At 39.1% G+C, this 23,231-nt stretch overlaps 1 protein-coding gene across 1 annotated transcript; it reads right to left on the minus strand.

Annotated features, from left to right (window-relative positions):
• Positions 1 to 13,780: 13,780 nt before the first annotated feature.
• Positions 13,781 to 14,356, minus strand: TPD52L3 (TPD52 like 3). Its single transcript, XM_037061392.1, has one exon. The coding sequence runs from the start codon at positions 14,339 to 14,341 to the stop codon at positions 13,781 to 13,783; it is 561 nt and encodes a 186-aa protein (XP_036917287.1). The 5' UTR covers positions 14,342 to 14,356.
• Between the last annotated feature and the right edge of the window lie 8,875 nt (positions 14,357 to 23,231).

Here is a 23,231-nt window from a genome sequence, read left to right on the forward strand (position 1 = left end):
GAAAATATTTTAAGGAAACTGTCTTGACCATCAGTGATAAAATTTGTATTGTAGCACTGGTTTATCAGCGGACTTGTGAAATTTTGGGTTTAATCATCAAATGTCTGAGGCATATACTGGAAGAGTCGGAGCAATTTTCCAGATTTCATCAAAAGAACAAGAACTAAACCTATCTTTGGGGAAACTTGAGCTCTGAGGTTCCCTGGCTTTCAGTTTGAGCAAAGCCTTAGTGAGTTGACCTTCAGGGCACATCTGAAGGCACTGTTTTTAGTTCAGTGCCCCCCTTTTTTTCTGGGCAGACTTAACCAAACATAATGAATAATTTTATTTCTTTGTTCAATAATTATTTTCTGTGTTACTGTATTCTGTGATATGCAACATGAAGTATAGAGATGTACATACAAGTGGGAACGGTCCCCTTAGGAGGCTAGACCTGCAGACTCTAGGATCAGGCTAGAGGCTGTTTGGACAGGGCCTTTTGAGGTCCCAGGAAACCCAACTGTGATCTAGAAGAGTGGGAAGTACTGGGTGTTTGTCTTAGGTCTGTGGACCTCACCGCTTAGGGAGGGGCATGGATGCAGGAAGGCTAGATGGGATGTGATGTGCAGGACTCAGGACAGACCCTGCATCTAGGGGTGGCATGGGAGTTTGGCATGGTCAAGAACCAAAAATACTGGTGAAGCTGAAATGAGGTAAGCATGGGAGGCTGTAATAATAAGATGAAATTGATGAGATAAGCCTTGAGGACCATGACAAGGCATTTGGATTTTTTTGTTGTTGTTAATATGCTTGTTTGTCAGACAGAATGTACTTAGGCTGGTAGTATCTTAAGTGGGAACTGATTGGAATCTTGTCTAAGGCTTATCTGAAAGGTTTGGGACAGGAGACCTTCTGAATGAAGACACTTGAGATTTCAGCTAATTTGTGGTCAAGCAGGGATTAAAGTAGACCAAAGTCATCAGACTGGGGTTGAGGTGAACAGCTCTGAGGAAGGAACTTTTCCATAATATGATTCACTGATGTGTACTCCTGGCCCTGTAAGTGGATGGAGACAGGACCTGTTTCAACTCTACCCCAAACTGGGCAGGAGGTAGAAGGCTGAAAATTTTGCTGTGAAGCTAACAAATCTACCCATATATGCTTTGATGTTTCATAGTGTCTTGGTTTCACTTTTAAACACTCTAATGTTTTTTGCAGCACTGCCCTTGGACTCCTTTTTTTGCTCCTTACCTTTTTGTAAACTGAACTCCAGTTTGCCTGATTCTCTAGTCTTGGTTCTGTAATCCCAACCTCTGGCCTTTGGGTTACATATTAACTCTTTGTCTTGCCAGCTCCCCAGTGTAAGCTTATTTAGCTGGCTCGTCTGACCTCCTGGTGGCGCATGGCAAACACTGTTCCAGTTCTGACCACTTGGAAGCTAACTTCTACCCTAACTGGAACAACCTCTGCCTCCCAGCCAAGAACAACTGAGTGTTTTGTTATGAACCACTGGATTCAGAGCACCTGTTTGGTTGTCCTAGCAACAGGGCAATGGCTCTGCTTTTCTTTAGTCCCTGGGCCTGGGGAATATGACACTACAGAAAAAAAATTCAGAGTCCTGAGGACAAGTTCCTGCTGGGTCCACCCAGTCAGTGGAGGTTGGCATGTAGGTACAAATTTACTTTCACAGATACTGGGGCTAGCAGCTTCTTCTCTGGGCAGTTAAACCCACCCCTATTCACTCATCCAGGGAAATTTAGAGGCAATTTAATAGAACTTCTGAAATTAAGCAGTCATAATGATTCATGAATATCCAGAGCTTTGGTTGGAAATTGGGATGGATGAGGTTTTGGTGGATACAAAACTGATTGCATTCCTAAGATACTGAATTTTAGGAAACATGGAGGGTTATAGCTCTGCTTCTGAATCCCAACAGCCATGTTCAAATGGAGAGCAACAAAGGTCTGCCCACAAGAAACTGATAGACATTGCTTGCCTGCTAGGAGAAAGGATTGATACCTCTAAAGTTTTATGGGCTATCCTGGGAAAATGAGAAGTGACCCAAATTTTCACCACGGTTTAACCATAGCCTCAAGAGAGTATTATGCAGTGAGCAAGCTCAGGTCACCAGGCTTGAGCCTCCCAATATGCCCATATGTTTTGGACTATAAGATGTACTTCTCCCCCGCAAATTTGGGAGGAATAATGGTTGTTAATGCTGCTGCTGAGTTCTGTTTACATTTACATTGGTAAAATGTTATGTTATTTATGTTATTAAGTATTGTACCACATTTTTGCTTCAATTTTTTTTCTATTTTCTCCTCTAAAACCTATGTGTATCTTATGGTCCAAAAATATGTGACAAGCCTCTGAGCAATTATCATAAACACACACACACACACACACACACACACACACACACATAGCTTGCCTCTCTCTGTTGCATGGTAGCAAGATCACTCTCCAAGTTTCGTGTATGTATGTGCACATGTGCATATGTGCATGCCTGTGCCCCTTTGTTTGCCAGCTCCCTCAAGCAGGGCATCTATATCCCTACAATACATTATGCCTATATTTTAAAAAAGATTTTATTTATTTTTAAGAAAAGGGGATAGGAGGGAGAAAGAGAGAGAAAAATTAATCAGTTTCCTCTTACATGTCCCCAACCAGGGACCTGGCCTCCAACCCAGGCATGTACCTGGACAAGGAATTGACCAAGGAGGGGCCTTTCAGCTTGTGGTATGATGCCCAACCCACTAAGCCATGCTGGTTAATATTATGCCTGTTTTTATGCAGATTACATTATTTATTTTCTACTTCTAAAAGATACTTGCTTAAAGACCATCTCCTGCACAAAAGTATGGATTAATTTTAATGATTTGTTATTGGCAATAATATTCAAGATCACCTTCCTCTTGCAAGTGCTCTCTTCCCTACAGAGCAAATCTTTGGCAATGATTTGCACATGATGCTTGTGCTATAAAGATGCCCCTGGGAAATCCTTGGCAATAGTGGCTAACGTTTAATAGTGGCAGCAGGACCTTTGCCATTTGGTAGGCAGCAGTTTAGCTGAGAGCCTGGCTCTGAATCAAATGCACCTGAATTCAGATGTCCACTCTGACATTTGCACGCTGCAAAGATGGGCAAATTCCTTAATCTTTCTGCTTTAATGTTCTCTTTTATGAAATGGGAGTGTTAATTTATTCCCCAAAGAGCTTTAGTGAAGATTATAGAAAATAATAGGTATAAAGTCCTTAGCACATAGCATGTCCTCAAATGCATGATATCAAGGTTTATTGAACTTTGTCACTGTCCTCACACTTACGAATGCATTGTTTTGCTAAGGGCCCCCCAAAGGATAAATATGATTTGTTGGCTAGCTTGCATATAAACTATAAGCTCTAGCTCACTTATTAACTAGTCTTTCAGCTTCACTGAGAAGGCTGCATGAGTCATCCCCTCACTCCAACCCTGTGGCTAAAATATAGTTTAATAATTTGAATTTAGATAAACTTAAAATCTCTGAGCTTTGGTAAAGAAGTATACCTTTATCAGGCATGCTTTAGTATTTCTCACAATCAAAATGCACAAAAGAAGCTAAAATTAGACTTCCTTCTTTTACTTTTTCTCTTGCATTTCTAAGCAGCACTCTACTTTGGCTCTACAGGAATCAATGGATTTTTTTGGTCAGTGACCTCAGAATCTTTTGAGACCTAGCCAGAAGGAAGGGAACATGTTTCTTTATCTCTAGAATGATCAAAAGGCAATATACAAAAGCTCTCAAGCAAAAAGGACATGTAATTTCTCCTTGTCCTATAAACCTAACAGTACTCAAAGACATCAGTATATCTTCCTCTGATTTGAGAGTTGCACAGGCAACTCTGGCTATATGGCTCAACAGTTAGAACGTTGTCCTAATATGCCAAGGTTGCAAGTTCTGTTCCCAATCAGGGTACATATGAGAATAAACCAATGAATGTATAAATAAGTGGAAAGACAAATTGATGTTTCTCTCCTTCTCAACATCAATTTAAAAAGTAAAAGATAAAAGAGAGTTGTACATGCAGTTCCCATACTAAGAATGGCAGATTTCTAGTGGTTCATTTGTAGAGGTGAGATGTGCACATCAGAATGCATTCTCCATAGAAACCACATTTTTCATGGTGATTAGCTACATTTCACCCATAAGGATCTAAAATACAGTTCTAACAGAACTACTGGACTTGGCCACTAGATGAATAATATGTTTACAGGGAGGTGCAGTAATGGGTCCAACTAAGGATGCCAGAAATGAGGGGCTCTTCCTTTTTCCACTGTCCATGACTTCTAAGCTTCTGTCAATGCAAGGAGTTTCTCTGTGAGATCATTGGGAATTGGGTGATAAGATATGGAGCTGCAGGATTTCAGAATTTGGGAGCTAGGGGATGATGGCTTATGAGAAGCTGAGAATTCTTTCTTGCTCATCTTCAGAGCAACTCCTTGTACATTTCCTTACTTTTCACCCATCCACCATAATAATTTATCTTCTTCCTTTTTCCTTCACTGCCATAGATAATTCTTTTCCTTCAGAGAAGGATTTGTCTCTTCCCATTTTGGATCAGAACAAGGAGTTCTCTATACTTGCCTGGTTCTGAAGCATATACATGGACTCTGTCAGATACTCTATAGAATAAAGAACAAGAGTCCTCTGATTCCCTTCTCAGTATTGCAGGTAGTTTCTACAAGTCAAGGTCAAAATTCTAGTTAATAGTTAAGCAAGAACTTAAGGAACTGGTATGAGGTTTACCCATATTTCATAGGGGATCATAGATTTAGGTTGTAATGATAAGCATTTCATCAAGTGATATGGATAGTAGAGGTTTAGGGGTGGAAAGCAAGATGGGGGTGGGTAAAATGATTGTGTGAGTAGTATCCCTAGTGCTGAGGAGAAGCTGTGAGTGGGAGGAGATGGCTGTGAGAAGCGGTGTTTAACAGTTTGTTTCTATTCCTTTGTTCTAAACCACTCCTACAGCAGCAGGATCCTCAGATGCTAGGTTCTGCTGCTCAGAGACCTCTACTGCTAGAGGTAATTCAAAGATCACATTCAGGAATTACACTACAACTATGATGCCATAAAGAGGATCCAGGGAAAGAGGTGAAATCCAAGTGTTAGGCTACCAGTAGATGGTGGGGGAAGCTAGGACAAAGCAAGAGATTCCCAGGGGAGCCTGGAGACACTACCAGGTGGTACCTGGGGGAGTGCTATAACCATTTCCTTTTTTAGGTTTCTCAAGCGCTAGGGAGGGAACTTTGGAAGGCACTGAGTAGACTTACTTATCATTCCTAAGATCACCAGTCCTGCCTGGGCTGAAGACAGAGTGCAAAAATAGGAGTGAGAAGCCTGTTAAAGCCTTCTGGAGACAGATATATGATCTGTTGAACCAAGCAGAAGCAAAAGCCACAAGGCTTAACAACCAGGTATTTGACAGAATTAGTCGATGTCTGCCTAAATGCCCTTAAGATTTTAGTGACTTCGGATGCCTTTTTGGTTTGGACTTAGTTTGCCTTTCTGACTCTGGCTACCCTGATCTTTTGGTGAAGTTGATATTTGTCATCATGCTGACTCCATTTTAAGCCAGGTTTCACTTACAGGCTCTGTTCTGCCTCCTTCTTGTCATATGGAGTTTGATGAGATATGAGGAGGACCCAGTTTGTTCCTGGACTTCCTTCCCTCATGTCATTTATTTACTGAACACTTACTATGTGCCAGACACTGCATTAGAAACTGGAGATATAGTAGTGAACAAATGTTACCCCAAAATTTCTGCCTCCATGGAGTTTACATTTCGAGTGGAAGAGGCAGACAATGAGAAAGATAAATAGCAAAAATATAATCCATTATATATATATATATATATATATATATATATATATATATATATAGTGCTAAAGACAAAAATGGGGATATGATGGTTAAAACTGTACATAAGTTTGTTAAAAGGGGTGACTTTTGAGTAAAAATTTGAGGAAATTTTATTAAAAGATAGCATAGATTGAGGGGCTTAGATAGCAGACATTTATTTTCTCACAGTTCTGGAGGCTGGATATCTTAAGTTCAAGGTCCTGGTAAGGTTAGTTTCTAGTGAGAGCTCTTTTCCTAACTTGTAGATGACTCTGCCACTTGCTAGCTGTGCATTTTGGGGAAAATTACTCTACCTCTTTGAATCTTGCTTTCCTAATCTATAAAATTGGAATAATAAAGAGCCTACATTGAAGAGCTACAGTGAAGATTAAATGAATTAAAGCATATAATGCATTAGAGTAGTTTCTGATTCATAGTAAGTGACATCTAATTGTTAGCTCTTGTTACTATAAATGTTTGCCTTTTTGGGAACTACATACATTGTACATTAGCCAGTCTTTGGTGACTCCAAATGTGTGGCTTGCCCATTCCTTTCCTGTAAGGTTCAGATGGGTTTATCAAGCTTTCATAGACAACATCAGAGTCCAAGATCAAAAGGAAAACTAAAATTTAAAAAGTCCAGTAGGAAAAGACATAAGTCATTTGATTGGAACACTTGGTTTGAATACCAGATCCACAGGGCCAGAGGTAGACTCAAAATTTGGTGTATAGAGAGCTAAGGGTTTGAGTCAGACAGAGGCTGAGTAGAGTTTAGAGGAAGAAGAAGAATTCAGAGTTAAAACAGGCCAGGAATAAATTAGGTAGTGTCCAGGATGGCTGATGCAAATGTTCATCCCACTTTCCTTAACTCCCCACCCAATGCCATCAGGAGAGCTCCAGAGGAAGCTGATTTCCACCACCATTTTTCTTTTTTCTTTATTTTTTTTATATTTTAAAAAATTAATTTAATTTTTATTATTTTATTATATTTTTATTACCATTTGGCCCCCTTATATTTTATTATATTTTCATTACCATTTGGTCCCCTTATATACCCCTCCCCCCAAATCACCACACTGTTGTCCATGTCCATGAGTCCTTTTTCTTTTTTGTTCAATCCCTCCATCCCCTACCCCACACCTTAGCTGTCATCCTGCTCTCTGAGTCTCTCTGTGTTTTGCTTGTTAGTTCAGTTTGTTCATTAGATTCCACATATGAATAAAATCATGGTATTTGCATTTCTCTGACTGGCTTATTTCACTTAGCACAATGTTCCTTAGGTCCATCCATACTGTCACAAGGGTAAAACTTTCTTCTCTTTTATGGCCATCCATCACCATTTTTTGGACTTAATAACTTCTCCCTGGTATTAAATATAGAAGCAGCCAGGTTATCAACCTGCAGATGTTTACGACTTCTATGCACTCTGGCTTCCCAGCCCTGATTTTGGAGGCTGGAAGATAACACATGAAGGTGGATAAAGTCTAGATGGACCAGGCTCAGCAAGGATCAATGGAAGGCAAGATGAATATGCAAGGATTGGAATAATTAGATGTGAGCTTCCATTAGGTAGATAAAGATTTTGAATATGCTAAGAGAGACATTGTCCAATTTTGTGCAGTGCTGAGTGGAGAAGATGTTCCATCTCTAGTGCTGTCTCAACCTAATGGTCATGGGTGCATCTGAAGATATTTTATACCTCTCCATTTGTAGTCTATGGATTTTCTGGGTGCCAACAATGAGGGTGTTACTAATGATTAGCATATACAAGGACTGTCAGAAGTAATGCCTTCTCAAATGTGGTTGGTGGGGTAATGATATAGGTGTAGTAATTTATAGTTTTAATTTGAACATTTTACCTAAAATGTCATATGGTATGCTTGAATGTAATATTATTATGTTACAGAATTACATACTTATGATTTTGTAATAAAAGATTTTGTGATAAAAAAGGGCATTATTTGTTCTGGACCCTGTATTTTGGGAATTTGGAGTGAATAATGGTCTGAAAGCTAGAAGAGCCATGGAACAGTGTATTTTGTGTGATAGAGCAATTCAGTGAATTATTACATGATATTTTTGTGGTGGTAAGGAATGTTGACCAGCTAATAAGAAGTACTTAATGGATTGCTTGCAGGCACAGTACCTTTTGCTTGTTTGTGCAACTTAGGAGACCATTTTCTATTGTTCTATTGCTAGAGCAGCTTTCTATTGCCTGATTTTGTTGTATAATAAAGAATTTGGCTGGCCTTTGTCTTGGTTCCTTGGAAGAAGCCTCTAAACATTTGGAATTCCCTGAGTGATAGGAGTCTCTTTGCTATTCATGATGTGTCCCTGGGTAGGTGAGAGCTGGTCGTGCTAAAAAGATCTGGTTATGTGATTAGAGGTTTGGGGATGTGAGCCACATGATATCAACCTCACCTCCCAACCTCTGGAGAGGCAATTATGTGGCCAATGATTCAATCAATTATACCTATGTAATGAAATCCCAATAGAAACTCTAGACATCTGAAGCTTGAGTGAGCTTCTTAGGTTGGTAATCATATATTGATGTTCTGGGATAGTAATGTGTCCTGAAGACATGGAAACTTCAGATTTCCTCCCAGGTCTCTTTCTGTATCTCTTCATTTGGCTAGTCTTGATTTATATCCTTCACCATAAAATTGTAATCATAAGTATAGTGCTTTCCTGAGTTCTGCAAGTCATTCCAGTGAATTATGGAATCTGAAAAGGTGGTAAGAACACCCAAAGTTTTGTAGCTAGTTGGTCAGAAGTATGGCAGCCTGGGCTACAACACAGTTTCTGAGTCAATTTGAGGATATCTGAAGCCACACTACCAAGCTAAACTGTGAAACAAAGGAGAAGCTAAGTATGATGTGAAACCAAACTATTATAATTAAGAAGAAATCAGTTTCACCAGGACGTTTTATAAAATATCATAGTCTCTGGTAAATAGCTATGCTAGTTCTTAAGTTGTGTGGTGGATGCATGGGTGTTTGTTATGTTATCATTTGATTTTGAATTAAGCCCCATGATGGCAAGGATTTTTTTTGTCTATTTTGCTCACTGTCAAACCCTTAGCATCTAAAATGTGCCTGGCAAATAATAGATGCTTAATATTTGTTGAGCGAGCAAATAAACTCTTTCACAATTAAAAAGAATAACAATATTTTAGGAATAGAGTTTCCTTTTCTTCTCTGGCCAGGGTGCCAGTGATTCCTTAGTTTTCCCAGTGTTTCCCCAGACTGCCCCTCTTACCCATAACTTTACTAGTGGGAATGAGTGATTTCTGTGACCTTAAAAATGAGGGTGATTCTTCTCTTTTACGGCATGGATATGAGGCTTGAGGAGTATTAGAGAGAATTTATGTGGTGGTCAAGTTTTGGTATCAACAACCTAGCTCACATTCACTTCTTTGAAACGGTATTCTGCTCTCAGCCCTGGCTAGGGGGTGAGTCTAGGTGGTCCATGGCAACTCTGCATGTCTGCTTTGGTCTCCTTTTAGTAGATCACCTTCTGTGCTTGGGTATGGTCCAAAAACAGCAACAACAACAAAAAATCCCCATGTATATGACTTTACAGGCCAGTTCCCATATGACTTTTTTCATCTCTTAGTTCTTATGTTCTAGAAAGAAAGTTTGGCTTAGCCAAGTATACAAATTTTTCCTCTAAGTTAGATAACTCTGTCCTCTCCAATTAGCTGCAAGTTATTGGGAGTAGGAGAGGGAAGAGAAAGGTCTTCTTTGAGATGTGGCACCATGTTGGATGCATCAGTGTTGATCTCATGGGGGTGAGGCCAGGTGTCCATGACTTGGGTTGAGGTGATCAAAACCTTTAACTTCCAGAAGAATCCACTTCCCTTGTTAGGTGGTCAATTATTTCAGTGGTAGTATAGATAACTTGAAAATGAACCTTTAAATTACCTGGTGAACTCTCAGGAATTGTCAGACATTTTTGACTGTTTTAGTGACTTGCTTAGTAATTTCTGGGAGATGAGTGACATATTGATATATTCATACTGGCCAGCCAAGATGCATCATCTGGAAGGCATTCTTTCACTTATCATTTGGCTTATGTGAATAAGCCTGTAGGCACTGGAAGCTGTGCCATCACCAAGCCTCCCATCAATGAATCTGGTATGAGTGGGACATGGTTTAAAATGATGACTATATTGAGGACCCATAGTTTTAATAGAGTGGCACTCATTTTTTTTGAAGTTTTTTAAAGGTTTTGTTTATTTATTTTTAGAGAGAGAGGAAGGGAGGAAGAAAGAGAGGGAGAGAAACACCAATGTGTGGTTGTCTCTCACATGGCCCCCACTGGGGACCTGGCTCACAACTCAGGCACATGTCCTGACTGGGAATAGAACTGGAGACCCTTAGGTTTTCAGCCCATGCTCAATCCACTGAGCAACGTGAGCCAAAGCTCATTTTTTTTCTTATATTGGAGTTTATGGTTAAGAACTGAATTTCCGTGGCACAGGTGTAACTGAACTCATTCCCTAACAGTATCAACAAATGACTTCATTGTCCTCTTCATGGGTAGGGCTATCAAGCACATTGTGGAGCACTATAAGAAGAGCTATATAGTTCTGGATCACTAATCACTTAACTCTTTTCAGTCCATGCAAGCAGGTATGTAATATAGTTTCTCTCAAGTCTGGAGCTTAGAAGAAAGGTAGCCTCTGGAAGTTGCTGGTCAGTTTCTCTGGAGGTGATGATAGCAACATGATGGGGCATGTTATGATGCTAATAAATAAGGGCTTGGTACTCATCTCCTTTCCTTGTCAGTTGCCTGAGAGTGTCTCTGTGGGAATTAGAACTTTCAACCCTTGTCTCTACCTTCCATCTCTCTCCTTCACTCATCTGGGTGATGGAAGACTAAGAAAATTGGGAGATTCGGGGAATTTTTTTCCAATATCCCTCCCAGCTAGTGGTTCTCAGGGGTTGAGCCAGACCTGGGCATGGAATGACTTTGAGGGGTTCACATATTCCAAGAATTATCGGAAATTATATCCTGATGTGGCCAAGTTAAAGTTAAATACACTGAAGTTAGGCTACAAAATGCAAATAGGACTAGATGAGCAGAGTTGATCTAAGTGTGAAGGTAGATAGTCTATCGAATGAGAGTAAGCAATGCATCAGAAAAGTAGAAGCAAGTGAAAGAAAGGAGATGTGGAGGAAACCTTTAATTCAGAGTCCACCTGCTCACGGAGGCATTTATTTGTTGTCCATTGCTATTGCTGCAGGTATGCTGGAATCCAGTAAAAAAGCCAAAACAAAATGAATGTGCAGCTCCAGCATTGTTAGTATCAAGTCTTTTCAATTCTATATTCTTATCAACTCACAAATCTATCCATCCTTCTTGCCCATGCTGTTGTTTTCTAACTAAGTCTTGGGGATTCTACCTCTTACATAGGTCTGAATCTATTTCTATGGTGACCAGAGTGATCTATCAAAAACAAAAATTTGATTTAAATATGTTCAATTCCTTCCCATTTCCTACAGGATTAATACTAATGTATGATTTAGCATATAAGACTATTTGTGATCTTGCTTATCTCTCCATCCTTATCTCTCACCACTTACCCTTTTCTCTCTAACCACAATGGTTTATTTAGATATTACTTGAAACATGACATCCTATTGCATTCCTTCATGACTTAGTTCCTCTGGCTATTGTCTGGAATGTTCTACTTTTAACTGTATATCAAATTCCTACTTAGTCCCCTAAGATTTTCTGTCTCTATGATATTTTTTGACCTACCAAGGCAGAGATGAACACCCTTTTCCCATAGACTTTCTCTGTTTTAGCACCTACTGAAGTGAACCATAACAACTTGAAAATTTGTTTTTAGAGAGCATGCACAATGTCTAATTAATTTCTGTCCCTCAGAGCCTGGCACAATGCCTGACACAGAGTAAGGTCTCAAATTTCCTTTGAATAGAGAAGTAAATGCTTTGTTTAGAAGCTTGAGAAACTTGTCAACCAGTTCATGCTGTTGATAATCTCTTGAATCAAACACTTGATATCTGAAGTATATGATATAGATTCACTAATTCAACAAGTATTCAATGAATATCTACCCTAAGCCAGGCATGAGAATACAATGGTGTACAAAAATAGATATATTCTTTACTGCTCTTAGTGAGCTGAGGATTCATTAGAAGAAACTGTTACTGTACTTGTTTGAGTTATTAAATAAAATTGAGTATATTCTGAGTTTGGCTGATGATGTCAGCCCATGATGAGGTTTTCTCCCAAACACAAGGTATTCTGCAATATGGGGTCATGTCCGCCTGTCGGACTGTTTTGGCTTTATGCATGCTGGAAGTTTGTCTCTAGTTCTTCAGCAAAGAAAACCATTTTGGTTGAAAAACACAACAAATTAAAAAACAAACATAAAATAATTGAACATCTTGTTTTTATTCAAGAAAAACTTTGTCTTCAGAAATCTGTGGAGGGTTGGGATATGTCAGTGACTTTATTGTTTATTAAGTGCTTTTGCATTTATAGTGGTATTTGGATTTGCTAATAGAAAAAACAAAGGAACATAGGGGCAACATTCAAAAATCAAAACAGGATTACCTCCTTAGACTGAAGGGACTACTTTTAGTCAGTGAGACATTATCAATGTATACCTGCAAATAAATGTCCTGGTCCCCCTCCTGAAAACCATTAAGAAACAAACTTCTATCTCAGGCAGTGTGACTGGAGGAATGAAAGAAGCTGGCAGATCCTGGCATTTTGAAAATGGAAAACAAAAACAAAACAAAAAAACATCATAGCTCTTGTAAAAATCAGATATGAGAAAGTTCAGACAAACCCAACCAGGTTCCTACTATCTAGACACACCAAGGGTTGGATTCTGTTTCCTTTCAGTTGAGGTTATTTATAAACAAGGGCAGGAGTGGAGTCAAGGTGACCAAATGATGTATAATCAGTTAGTTATGCCCATTCAAAGGCATAACGGTCAGCATTACAGGGTATGGGTATTCTGGTTTAAGTGTTGCTTAAGAGAGGGGTTTATCTTTCTTGAATTTTACTATGTTGTTTTCCCTCCAGCCCTTCAGTGGAGGTGGTAGCTAGGAATTGCTGCAGAACTGAGAAGCCACTTTCTTCCTTTTAGGTGGTATGCTGCTGTGTCAGAGACATGCCACTATAGGGTTAAACGTTAAAACCTTAATTTTGCCATATAAAAAAATAACAAAGCATAAGGCAAAGTCAGGTTGCAATTACCACTTGAATCCAAAGTAATTAACGATCTCTTAGACTGAAGCTAAAGTTATTTTGCTTAGGAGCTAAAGCTTCTAAGCTTAAAAAAAATCAAATTTTATAAAAGTCATAGTATTATGTAACAATTAGTCTAATATTTTTCCCTTTTCTGAGGGTCTCAGAGAAAAATGTGTTTTCCTGATGATCTTTTTAAAATTAAATATCATACACCAGCCGAAGCGTTCAAGTTTCCTTCTGGGATTTTGTGAAGGAAGGAGATGAGGAGGAAATAAATTTATAGCTTACTTTACATCTCTTCTCAGTTTTAAGCAGAAACCTACTTTGCCTTCTAATGAGACTTGTTTTCCAAAAAAAAGTTTGGGCTTTGGTCTTGGACCCCTCTAGAGCTATTGTCTTGTCCATCTAAATGCAACCCCAGGAAGGCTTGTATAGTGATCCATTTCATATATAAACTTTAGTGTAAAATAATCAGGTACAAAACTTTGGATTTTCTATTTCAACAGCAGCAGATATCTGTTCAAAAATGGGCATTACTCCTCTCAAAACCAGACACTGTCCATTTCCTGAATTAACTTTACCACTGTGGTTAGGTTGCTTGTTTTGATGGGAAGAGTTGCAGTTGTGTTTCGGGAGGAGAGTTCTTGCACTGGTGAGGTAGGTGGCCAGGCAAGGTTTCCAAGGGGCTCATTCCTGCTCCAGAAAGGAAAGAGGATCATCCCCAGTTCTCATTACTGGATCATCTCCACTGCCCGGAAGTGGATCATTACCACTCCCTGAAACTAGGGGAGGATCTTCCCCACACCCCGCTGAAGAAGGAAGGGAGTCATTGCCAAGCTCTCTGCCACCTGCAACTTTGGACTTGATTGTCTCCACCAGACCTTCAAAGGATCTGAAGGTGGCCGACTTCTTCATGTCTCCAAGCTTCCTGCAGATGGCAGAGCCCATGGTGGACAGGGCAGCTGAGGTCTTTTGTTTCATGTAGGCGTTAGAGACCTGAACTTCGTGCCAGTTCTTGGACAGATTCTGCTTCAGCCCCACCGAGGCTGTGAGGCCCAGTTTCCTCTTGAGCTCCAGGCAGCGTCTTTCTTTGGCTGCCAGCACATGGCGTAGGGTTACAATTTCAGCTTCCAATTTAGCAAGTTCAAATTTGAGCTCCTTTTGCTCAGCCTCTGTGAGATCCTCTGGTTCAGTAGTCAGATGGGGTTCATATGTGCCCTCAGAGGTCTCTGTCATGGTGCCTGTCATTGACTGAGAAAGATGATCTTCGTTAACAGAGTCCAAGTCCAATTCTTGGTAGAGAGAGTCGAACTCACAACTAATGGAGAAATAATCCTGGCCAGGAAAGTCAAAATCTAGGGCTGTGGCGCCCGACCCTAGGCCTGAGGGATCCATAATTTGGCGGGTGGAATCGATGTCACTGCCTGCGGTTTGAAGACCTGGAGTGCGGAGTGGATGACTCAGCCTGTGGGGTCAACTTCCGGGTGAGGGGTCAACGCGGTGTGAGGGGGCATGAGGAAGGTTGTGGAGGCGCGACCTCTGGCTGAAGGAAGCTGCTGTAGAACCTAGGCTTTGCCCTGATGCCTCCCATGCTCCTAGCGGTGTTTCAACATAACAGATGCCTGTGAAGTAGACAGCACAGAGACTAGTACTGGAGAGGAGAAATATTGAATATTTTCCCTCCTGCCACACTAAGTGACAGGTTCTAGCCTCCTAACCAAGTCTGATTCCCCTTATGGACCCCTGAGTCTAACACCAGCCATTTTCAAACCCTCAAAAATCAATTGAACTCTTTGTACTGAAAAAAAAATATGAAAAATCCCAATATATAAAAGAAATAAAAACTGCCCACAAGTGGGGCAGGTAGTCTAGACCTCCTGGCCTCACACCCTACCCATTTATGAGTGGGCTCGGAGAAACTCCTAGCACTACTCATAAAGTGAATTTAAAGTGTCCTCAGAACTCTTGAGTCCAGTAGTCATTAACATGCTCCTGTGGCATGAGATATCAACAGTGCCAGAGGCTTGGGCCGGCAGAACTCAGAAAGTGAATTTGACCAGTCATAATTGTCTGTTATGTTGGTGGGGAGAAGAAGTAAACCTATAAGAGTCGTATCAAATTTAAGCTTAATAAATAAGCAAAGTCTATTGTAGAGTGAATTTTGAAGAAAGGGAATGAGTCATATGCAAATGGACAGTGCATGGACTTTTAATATTGCAGTTGCATCTTCTTTCTTTTCCAAGTATTTGCTCACATTTCTCAAAGAAAGCCTGCCCACTTACATGGTTATGTGGGAGGTAGTCTGCACAGTAAAGTAGAAGTAGTTGGATAGGGCCTATCAGGATATTAACCCACCATAATCTCCTATTTCTATTCAGAGCTTCTAATTTATACAGTGGAAAAGTCAGGACTTCTATCTAGTGAGAGCAGGTGGTCAGATATCCCATAGCTCATTGCCTGGCTGCCAATTCAATGAATGGCCTTGAGCAAAATCTGAGATTCTAGTGATTTTATTGGATATTCTGGTAGTTTTTGCAAGCATGATCTTATGGAACATGATACGATCCTCAGCAAATTTCAGCAATTTGCCATAGTCATGCCTATGAAGCTATACTGAAGCATCTAGCTGTGTGTCCAAACCAACTACAACTCTCCTTTGGGTTTATATTTCATAACCCTTTTATATAACTCAGTATTGTTTATTGTCTTGCCCTGATTGTCCCTTCCTAGATTAAAAAATGGGGATTGTTCTCAGAACAATGAAAACACTGGAGTTGGAAACATGAAGGCTGATGAGGGATTTTCTCTATGTGTAGAGGGGCCTGGAAAGGGCAGTGAGGACTGCCTAAAAATTGTTTTGTTCCAGAGAGTGAACTTTTACTCCATTGCCTGCAGGAACACTAGCGGTTTTGGAAATGTTCTCTCTGACTCTGAATCAGAACTCTTCTTTTGTGAGGACAAATGGTCAAGAACCCCCTAAATTAAGCTAAATTACGTGGAACATAAATTGCACATTGAAAGTTGAGATTCTAAATCACCAGATTTGATCTTGCACTTGGTTTTCCTTCTCTGGATTATTTTAGACACTAACCTCACTGCCCACTTGCTCGTTTCTATGCTCCTTGCCCTTCAATTCAAAGTATGAAATTATTTGTTAAACTTTGATTCCTTTAGGTAATGATTTTCATTGTAGCAAAATTGGCCTGACCTCTCTCAGAAACTCACTTTCTGAGTTTCCAGATGCCAAATTAAAACATTGCTTCTGGAAAGGGGCTTCCTATGTAGCAATGTTCTGACCTCCTGAGTAGACTTGGACAAGTAAGTAACACAATAGATCAATTTTATTAGGCTTATGTATAACCACATACAAAAGAACAGTTACATTTTGTAAGCATAGATCTATCAAATGAAATTTCATTTAATTTACAGTGACTTTAACCAATTGTTTGAATAAACTATCCTTTTAGTTTATTAAGTAGTAAACTATGAAACCATTGCCCCATGGTTTTAGAATATCACATCTCTAGATTAGACAATGAAATAATCTATATTACATAGGAAGGCTCACAAAGGGGTCATCTGAAACTGAAATCTCTCTGATGCTATTTTGGCACTCAAAACAGCCAAAAAATTGATTTAGTAACCTAAATGAAAAATCTCGAGAATTGTTTTTGAATTCTACAATGGTTTGTTATCTTTTGTTTCTAAGGAAGACGTTATTGACCCATTTTTGGTAAAAAATGAAATTTGAATTATTTCTCTAGTAAGGTTGATGGGTTCATACTGATCTTTTCTAAACATAAAGGAAACTGGTACAACAAAATTAAGTTTTTAAAAAATTTTTTAGAAGTCTATAAGTTATTGAAACTTAAATTTAAAAATAAAGCTATACGTTTCACTAGACCTGGGTTGTTTAGAGAAGAAAGAAGTGAGATTGTAGTAATTGATACTTGAATTTAGAAATGATTAGAGATTTGTACCATTAGATTTCTTTTGTTATTAAAGATCAATGCGGAGCTTCCTAATTACATTGATTTATAAAATCATCCACATTGGTGGTTCTAGTTGTTTCTAAAGGATGGACAGCCCTGGCTGGGTAGCTCTGTTGGTAAGAGCAGCATCCTGATATGTCAAGGTCGTGGGTTTGATCCCTGATAAGGACACATACAAAAGTCAACCAATAAATACATAAATAAGGGAATACACAAATTGATGTCTTTCTCTTCCCCGCCTCCCCCCCCCCCGCCCCAAAAAAGGACTGACAATTTACCCTGAAGTCTGGTCATTTGCACTGCTAGATTGTGTTCTCTAAGGCTTTATTTCTATTATTACAGCACTACTACGATCAACATTTTGTTCCTTTTACCTGAACACCAGAAAAAAATGTCTAAATATTTAATTGAGCCTGAAAATAAGTCATTTGGTTGAAATCCTAATCCAGTCAGAATGTTTCAAGAGTAGGGAGAGAAAATTGGTAGTTGAGATTTTCTTGTGGAAAGCCAAAATTTTACATTTAATTTGTTTGCAAATTATTTTCACTGTCATCTCACATTATAGCCTAACACCATCAATAATATATGCAATGAGTTATTCTCCCCATAGATATTCTCCAGCATGAACTGGAATATTTGCAGTAGTTCACAGCTGCAAGTGTTATTTCTGGCAATCCTCATATTTCAGTAGTTGAGTTGATCTCAATTAGGACCAAGGTGACATTTCCTTGCAGTATTCCTCCTACATGGACTAAATAGCATTTCCTTTTTTTAAAATTAGGTATAATATAAAATATGATTTTTCTCTCTGAAGCTCAAAAATCTTACTAGGATATTAAATTGGAACTTATTACTGTTATTTACTCTGTTTGGCAATATATATAATTGTGGCAGAAGTCACCAGGGAAATCAATTTAAAATCACAATCTGGTTGAATCTGAAGAACTAGTATCCCTCTCCCCACAACTGTCTATTTGCATGAGTTGATGTGTATAGGATAAAAGGGCTTGTAAGGCAAAATTTTGTGTGTACAGATAGATCCTCAGAGGTAGAAGAGGCTAGACAGGGAGATGAAGGGATGGAGAAGAAGAAAAGGAAAATGATCAAAAGAAGTAGGAACTTCCCTAGGTTAAAAATGAAGATTCTCCTGGCTGGTGTGGCTCATTGGGTTGAATGCCAGCCTGCAAACCAAAGAGTCACTGGTTCGACTCCCAGTCAGTGCACACAGCTGGGTTGTGGGCCAGGACCTCAGCAGGGGGTGAATTAGAGGTAACCACCCATTGATGTTTCTTTCCCTCTGTTTCTCTCTCCCTTCCCCCCCCCTCAAAGTAAATAAATAAAATATTTTTTTAAAAAATGAAGATTCTTGTTGGAAACATGAAGGCTGTGTATATAAAAGCCTGAAAAGGGTTTCAAAGCTCCTTAAACATTGTGTTTTTCCCTAGAGAATGGACTTTTCCTTTGTTGCTTGCAGAAATATTAGTGATTCCAAAAATTCTCCCAGCCTGAACCAGAAGCTGCCCTCTTAATGCTGAAGATGAAAGACAAGAAAGCCCATGAACTAATGGGTTGGCCAAAAAGTCCATGTTTTTTTCTGTAAAATAAAAGACACATTTTTCATTTTCACCAAAAACTTTATTGATGTAGATATTTTGGTATGTTGGCTATCTCTCGCATGGTATAATGTTAATTGTTCTCAACTAACGTCTTAATTTGATCACTGTCAACTGCAACTGGTCTACCCAACCATGGAGCATCATTCAGTGAGAAACCTCTAGCATGAAACTTCACAAACCACTTTTGACACGTTTGGTAAGTCTCAGCACCTTCTCCATACATTGAGCAAAAATTTTTGTGTGTGTATTTCAGTTGTGTTTTTACCTTTCTTGAGATAATAAAGCATAATAGGACCAAAATGTTGCTTATTTTCTTCCATCCTTATTATTAAAATGACAACACAAAAATTCACCAATTTTGATGTGTTTATTTTATTTTTTAAAGATTTTATTTATTTATTTATTTATTTATTTATTTATAGAGAAAGGAGAAGGGAAGGAGAAAGAGAGAAACATTGATCACTTGCCCCTCACAAACCCCAACCAGGGACCCCACCCACAACACGGGAGTGCATTGACCAAGAGCCAAACCAGCAACCTTCCAGTTTGTAGGCCAGTGCTCAATCCACTGAGCCACACCAGCCAGGATGATAAGTTGTTGGTTTTTTTTAAATACATGCTAATATGACAGCTGTCATAATACAATCTAACAAATTATTTTGAATGAAGTTAAAGACAACTAAGTGCTACTACAGCCATCTTATGGAAAAAAAACAAGTGAACTTTTTGGCCAATCCAATGTTTATTAAAGTCCATTGCCCTCTATTTAGGACAATATGGGCAGACTTTGTGGGAAATTTCACAGTGGAAGATATTCTTGTTCCTTTTTTTCATTTAAGTGAAGAAAGTGGGGGGAACATGTTCTCCCTTCCCAGAAGTTTTGACCTTTGCTTTCTTTTTACATTTTGGAGAATACCATAATAAAAGATGAGTCCTAGGGGCAACAGTGGGGAGCCATCTAAGAGAAGAAAGTGTACAAAGCTGGTACATGAACCAGAGAAGCTTGGTCAGTTATGTGTTGATGGATGTAGGTTGTCTGTGCTCTGTCAAGGAACTGAGGGCCTGGCTCTTTCTCTACTCAGGATCTAGAAATGCAGAGGAGGCCTTAAAGGGGAACAGGGAATTGAAAAAAAACAAGATTGGCACTTGCTTCTCTCTGTCATGCTTCTTTCCAGCACACCCCCTGAATTACATGCAATTCCAACACAGATGTAGACTGCAGCTAAAATGTCTGCAGGAGACTCAGATTACTTGAACCTTAACCAAGCAGAAAAATTAAGCAGGAAAATTTTTCTGGAGAATGTTTAGATTTTGAGAACTAGGAGATACACCTTCCCTGAAGTGAGTGGGCACAAAGTGGACAACTACAGAGAGCATAGAGCAGAAGCACATGGGAGAAAGTGGGGAGACTTACAGTGGGTGTGTGGTGAGGTTTGAAAGCTTGATACTGAGGGTTTAGAACCAGTAATCTGTAGGGGCCAAAATAATTACACTCACTTGTATCCACAGGCTACAGAGGTCTGGCAAAACCAGGCTATTTACAGAAAATTCAGTTTTTCAAAGGTTATGACCATTGTGGTAGATTTGCTATAATGAAATGCTGAGGGCCTGATCTCTACTCCCTGACTGCATCACTATTCTTGTCCAAAAACTGTCACACCTGCTATGGCAACAGAATAATCACTTTATTTCCTTAATTCTGAGACATAATCAATTAATTGTAAGACACATCTTTTTAATAAAAGGTTTCTAGGAGGAAGACCTATCTTAAGTTGTGCAATCCTAATTTTAGAAACATTAAAATTCCACAAAATATGCTATTTAGAGTTGAAGAAATACAACAGTAATGCAACCAGCTATAAACAGTAATGACATTGCTTACTTCTATTGGAATTCAGAATGGACCTTCATTTACACTGTTTCCTCTTCCCTTTCTGAATGAAAGACAGAAGGAAATTAGGTTTTATTAAATATCTGCTATAATAATAAAATAATGGAGATTTCTAATGTTTATTGACTGCTTATTATATACCAGGAAATATTCTAAGTGCTTTAACATGTTATTTTATTTAATCCTCATATTTCTGAAAAGTAGGTATTAGAAATACATTTACTCTCTGTGAGACTCAGTTTCCTCAGTTTTGAAGATTAGGAAATCAAGATGAATAGAGAATAACTTATCTGAAGTCACATAGTTATCATGTAGCCAACCTTGGATATTAACCTATAAATTTAGGGCTGCTTATGTTTAAAAAAACTCATTTTTAGATAGTTCTTAAAAATTCTGAAATATACATGCACAAAAGTACATATACCTTTAAAAATTATAAATAACTACGTATTCAGCATTCAACTGAGAAGTAGTATGTTTCCAATGCTTTTGAAACTCACGGCATGTCCTTCTCATTCTCTTTCTGTCCTCCTAGTTAAACTCCACTTCAGATTTTGGAGACATCATTTCTTTTTTACTTTGTAAGTTTTTAACACTTATGCGTGTACCTATAAATAATGTATTTTTTTTTAGTAATGCCTGCTTTGAACTTATTTGCTTATTTATTTTAATTTAGGCAAGGTGGACATATAACAATTTTAGCTGAACAGCATAATGATTTGGTGTTTGTATATACTGGGTAATATATATAATATATATAACGACTTATTGACTATAAGAAGTCTAGTTAACATTTGTCACAATTTTTGAAGTTTATATAGATGGAACCAGACCTCATGTAGTCTTCTGTGACTTGTCTGTTGTTTTTAGGATCCATTCATTTTGGTGGTGTTGGTATACATTATTCCTTTTCATTGCTGTATAGTAGTTCATGGTATGTATATACCATAACATATTTATGTATTTTGTTTATGAAAGCTGTTTACTGAGATATAGAGTGATTTGAAGGTCAGTTTCTCTGTGTACTACCCCAGACTTCAGGCCTTGTCTGAAGTCTATTCCTGCACATACACTTAATGTTTTCTTACACATGTGACTTTATATTATATTCATAATAATTTTTTTTCTTTCTGGAATATATCCTGAAACATTTGAGGAGTTATTGCTCCAGTGTTATTTCTTCTACTTCTCATAATGCACTCCAGGCATATACAATTACTACAGTTTTAAAAACCGCAAGTTCTTCATGCTATCTTACCTTTAGGCCTTTCACCACATTGCTTTTTCTGCCTGGTATGCTTATTTCCTGGCAAACTCTTGTTGACCTATCAGCAGTTGTCTGGTTACATAAGCCTTCCTACACTAAATTCTAGTTTGGGGCTTCCACTTGAGCTAACAGAGGGAGCTTCCTTCTATCATTTCAGTATTTAGTCAGAGTTGGTTTTGAAAACTCTAATATATTACTGAATATAACCCCATGTCACACTTAGTGCCTGAAAAGACTGTATAAAATGTCAGTCTTTTATAGTAGCAACTGTAATGAATAGGAAACATGGAAATACCACTCAGAATTGTCAATACCCAACTTTTAAAATGTCCTTAGCATGGGGGTGGGGCGTGAATTACATCCTTATTGGTAAAAAAAGAGATGGATGAATACATATTATTTTCATTTGTTGTCTTTTGGCTAGATTCCAGAAAACTTTGCAAGAGCAAAAAGATAAAATCTATCCTCTTTGCCTCCAGTAAGTTCTCTAGCATAGGAAAGAAAACGTCTCATTGTGTTTTTCTGATATTGTCTGTTTATCTGTTCAACATCTCACCAAAAACACCTCAAAGGATGGGTGGTGATTGGAAATAAAAATCAAGACATACTTACAAAATAATTAAAAAATAGGGACTTCCGCTAAGATGGAGGCATAGGTGGAAACACTGTGCCTTCTCCCACAACCAAGTTTGAACACAACAAAGGTTTGGAGAACTAGGACACACCCAAAGACCAGAAAACGGAATTATACGGAAGTCCGACAACTACGAACCATTCAACGGGGACAGTAAGAGAGGCGGAGCCAGCAGCGGAGCTGGGTGGGGCAGGACAGATCCCCCGACCCAGGCGCGCAGGCAGCCCGGAACCAGTTGGGGTGTGGGGCAGACTGACCAAGGTCGCACATTCGCGCACAGTGAGACGGACCACACAGGCCCCAGGGGGCGAACCCAGTGCTGGAGGGCTGACGGTGGTGGCACACTCGCGTGCAGTGGAACGAAACACATGGGCCTGGTGACGGTGGTGGCTGCAGCGCCGGGCCGCAGTGGCAGACGGCAGACGGGAAGCCATTGTCCCTCTTTGACCCCGCCCCCACATACAACGTCACAACCCAGCGACATAGTTGCCCTGTTCTAGTGAACACTTTAGGGCTCTGATCCTGCTACTTAACAGGCACGAACAGCCAAAAAGATGGTGCAAGAAGAACTCAAAGTCCCAGAGCCAATAACTCTAAGCAACCGAGAAATTGCCAGCCTCTCAGAAGCACAATTCAAGACACTATTTATCAGGATGCTCACAGAACTGGTAGATTATAGTCACAAATTAGAGGAACATAGTCACAAATTAGAGAAACATATGAAGGCTAAACTAATTG

The sequence above is a fragment of the Sturnira hondurensis genome, unplaced genomic scaffold (genome assembly GCF_014824575.4).
Source record: "Sturnira hondurensis isolate 20B ecotype Veracruz unplaced genomic scaffold, ASM1482457v3 Scaffold0013378, whole genome shotgun sequence".
NCBI lineage: Eukaryota > Metazoa > Chordata > Mammalia > Chiroptera > Phyllostomidae > Sturnira > Sturnira hondurensis.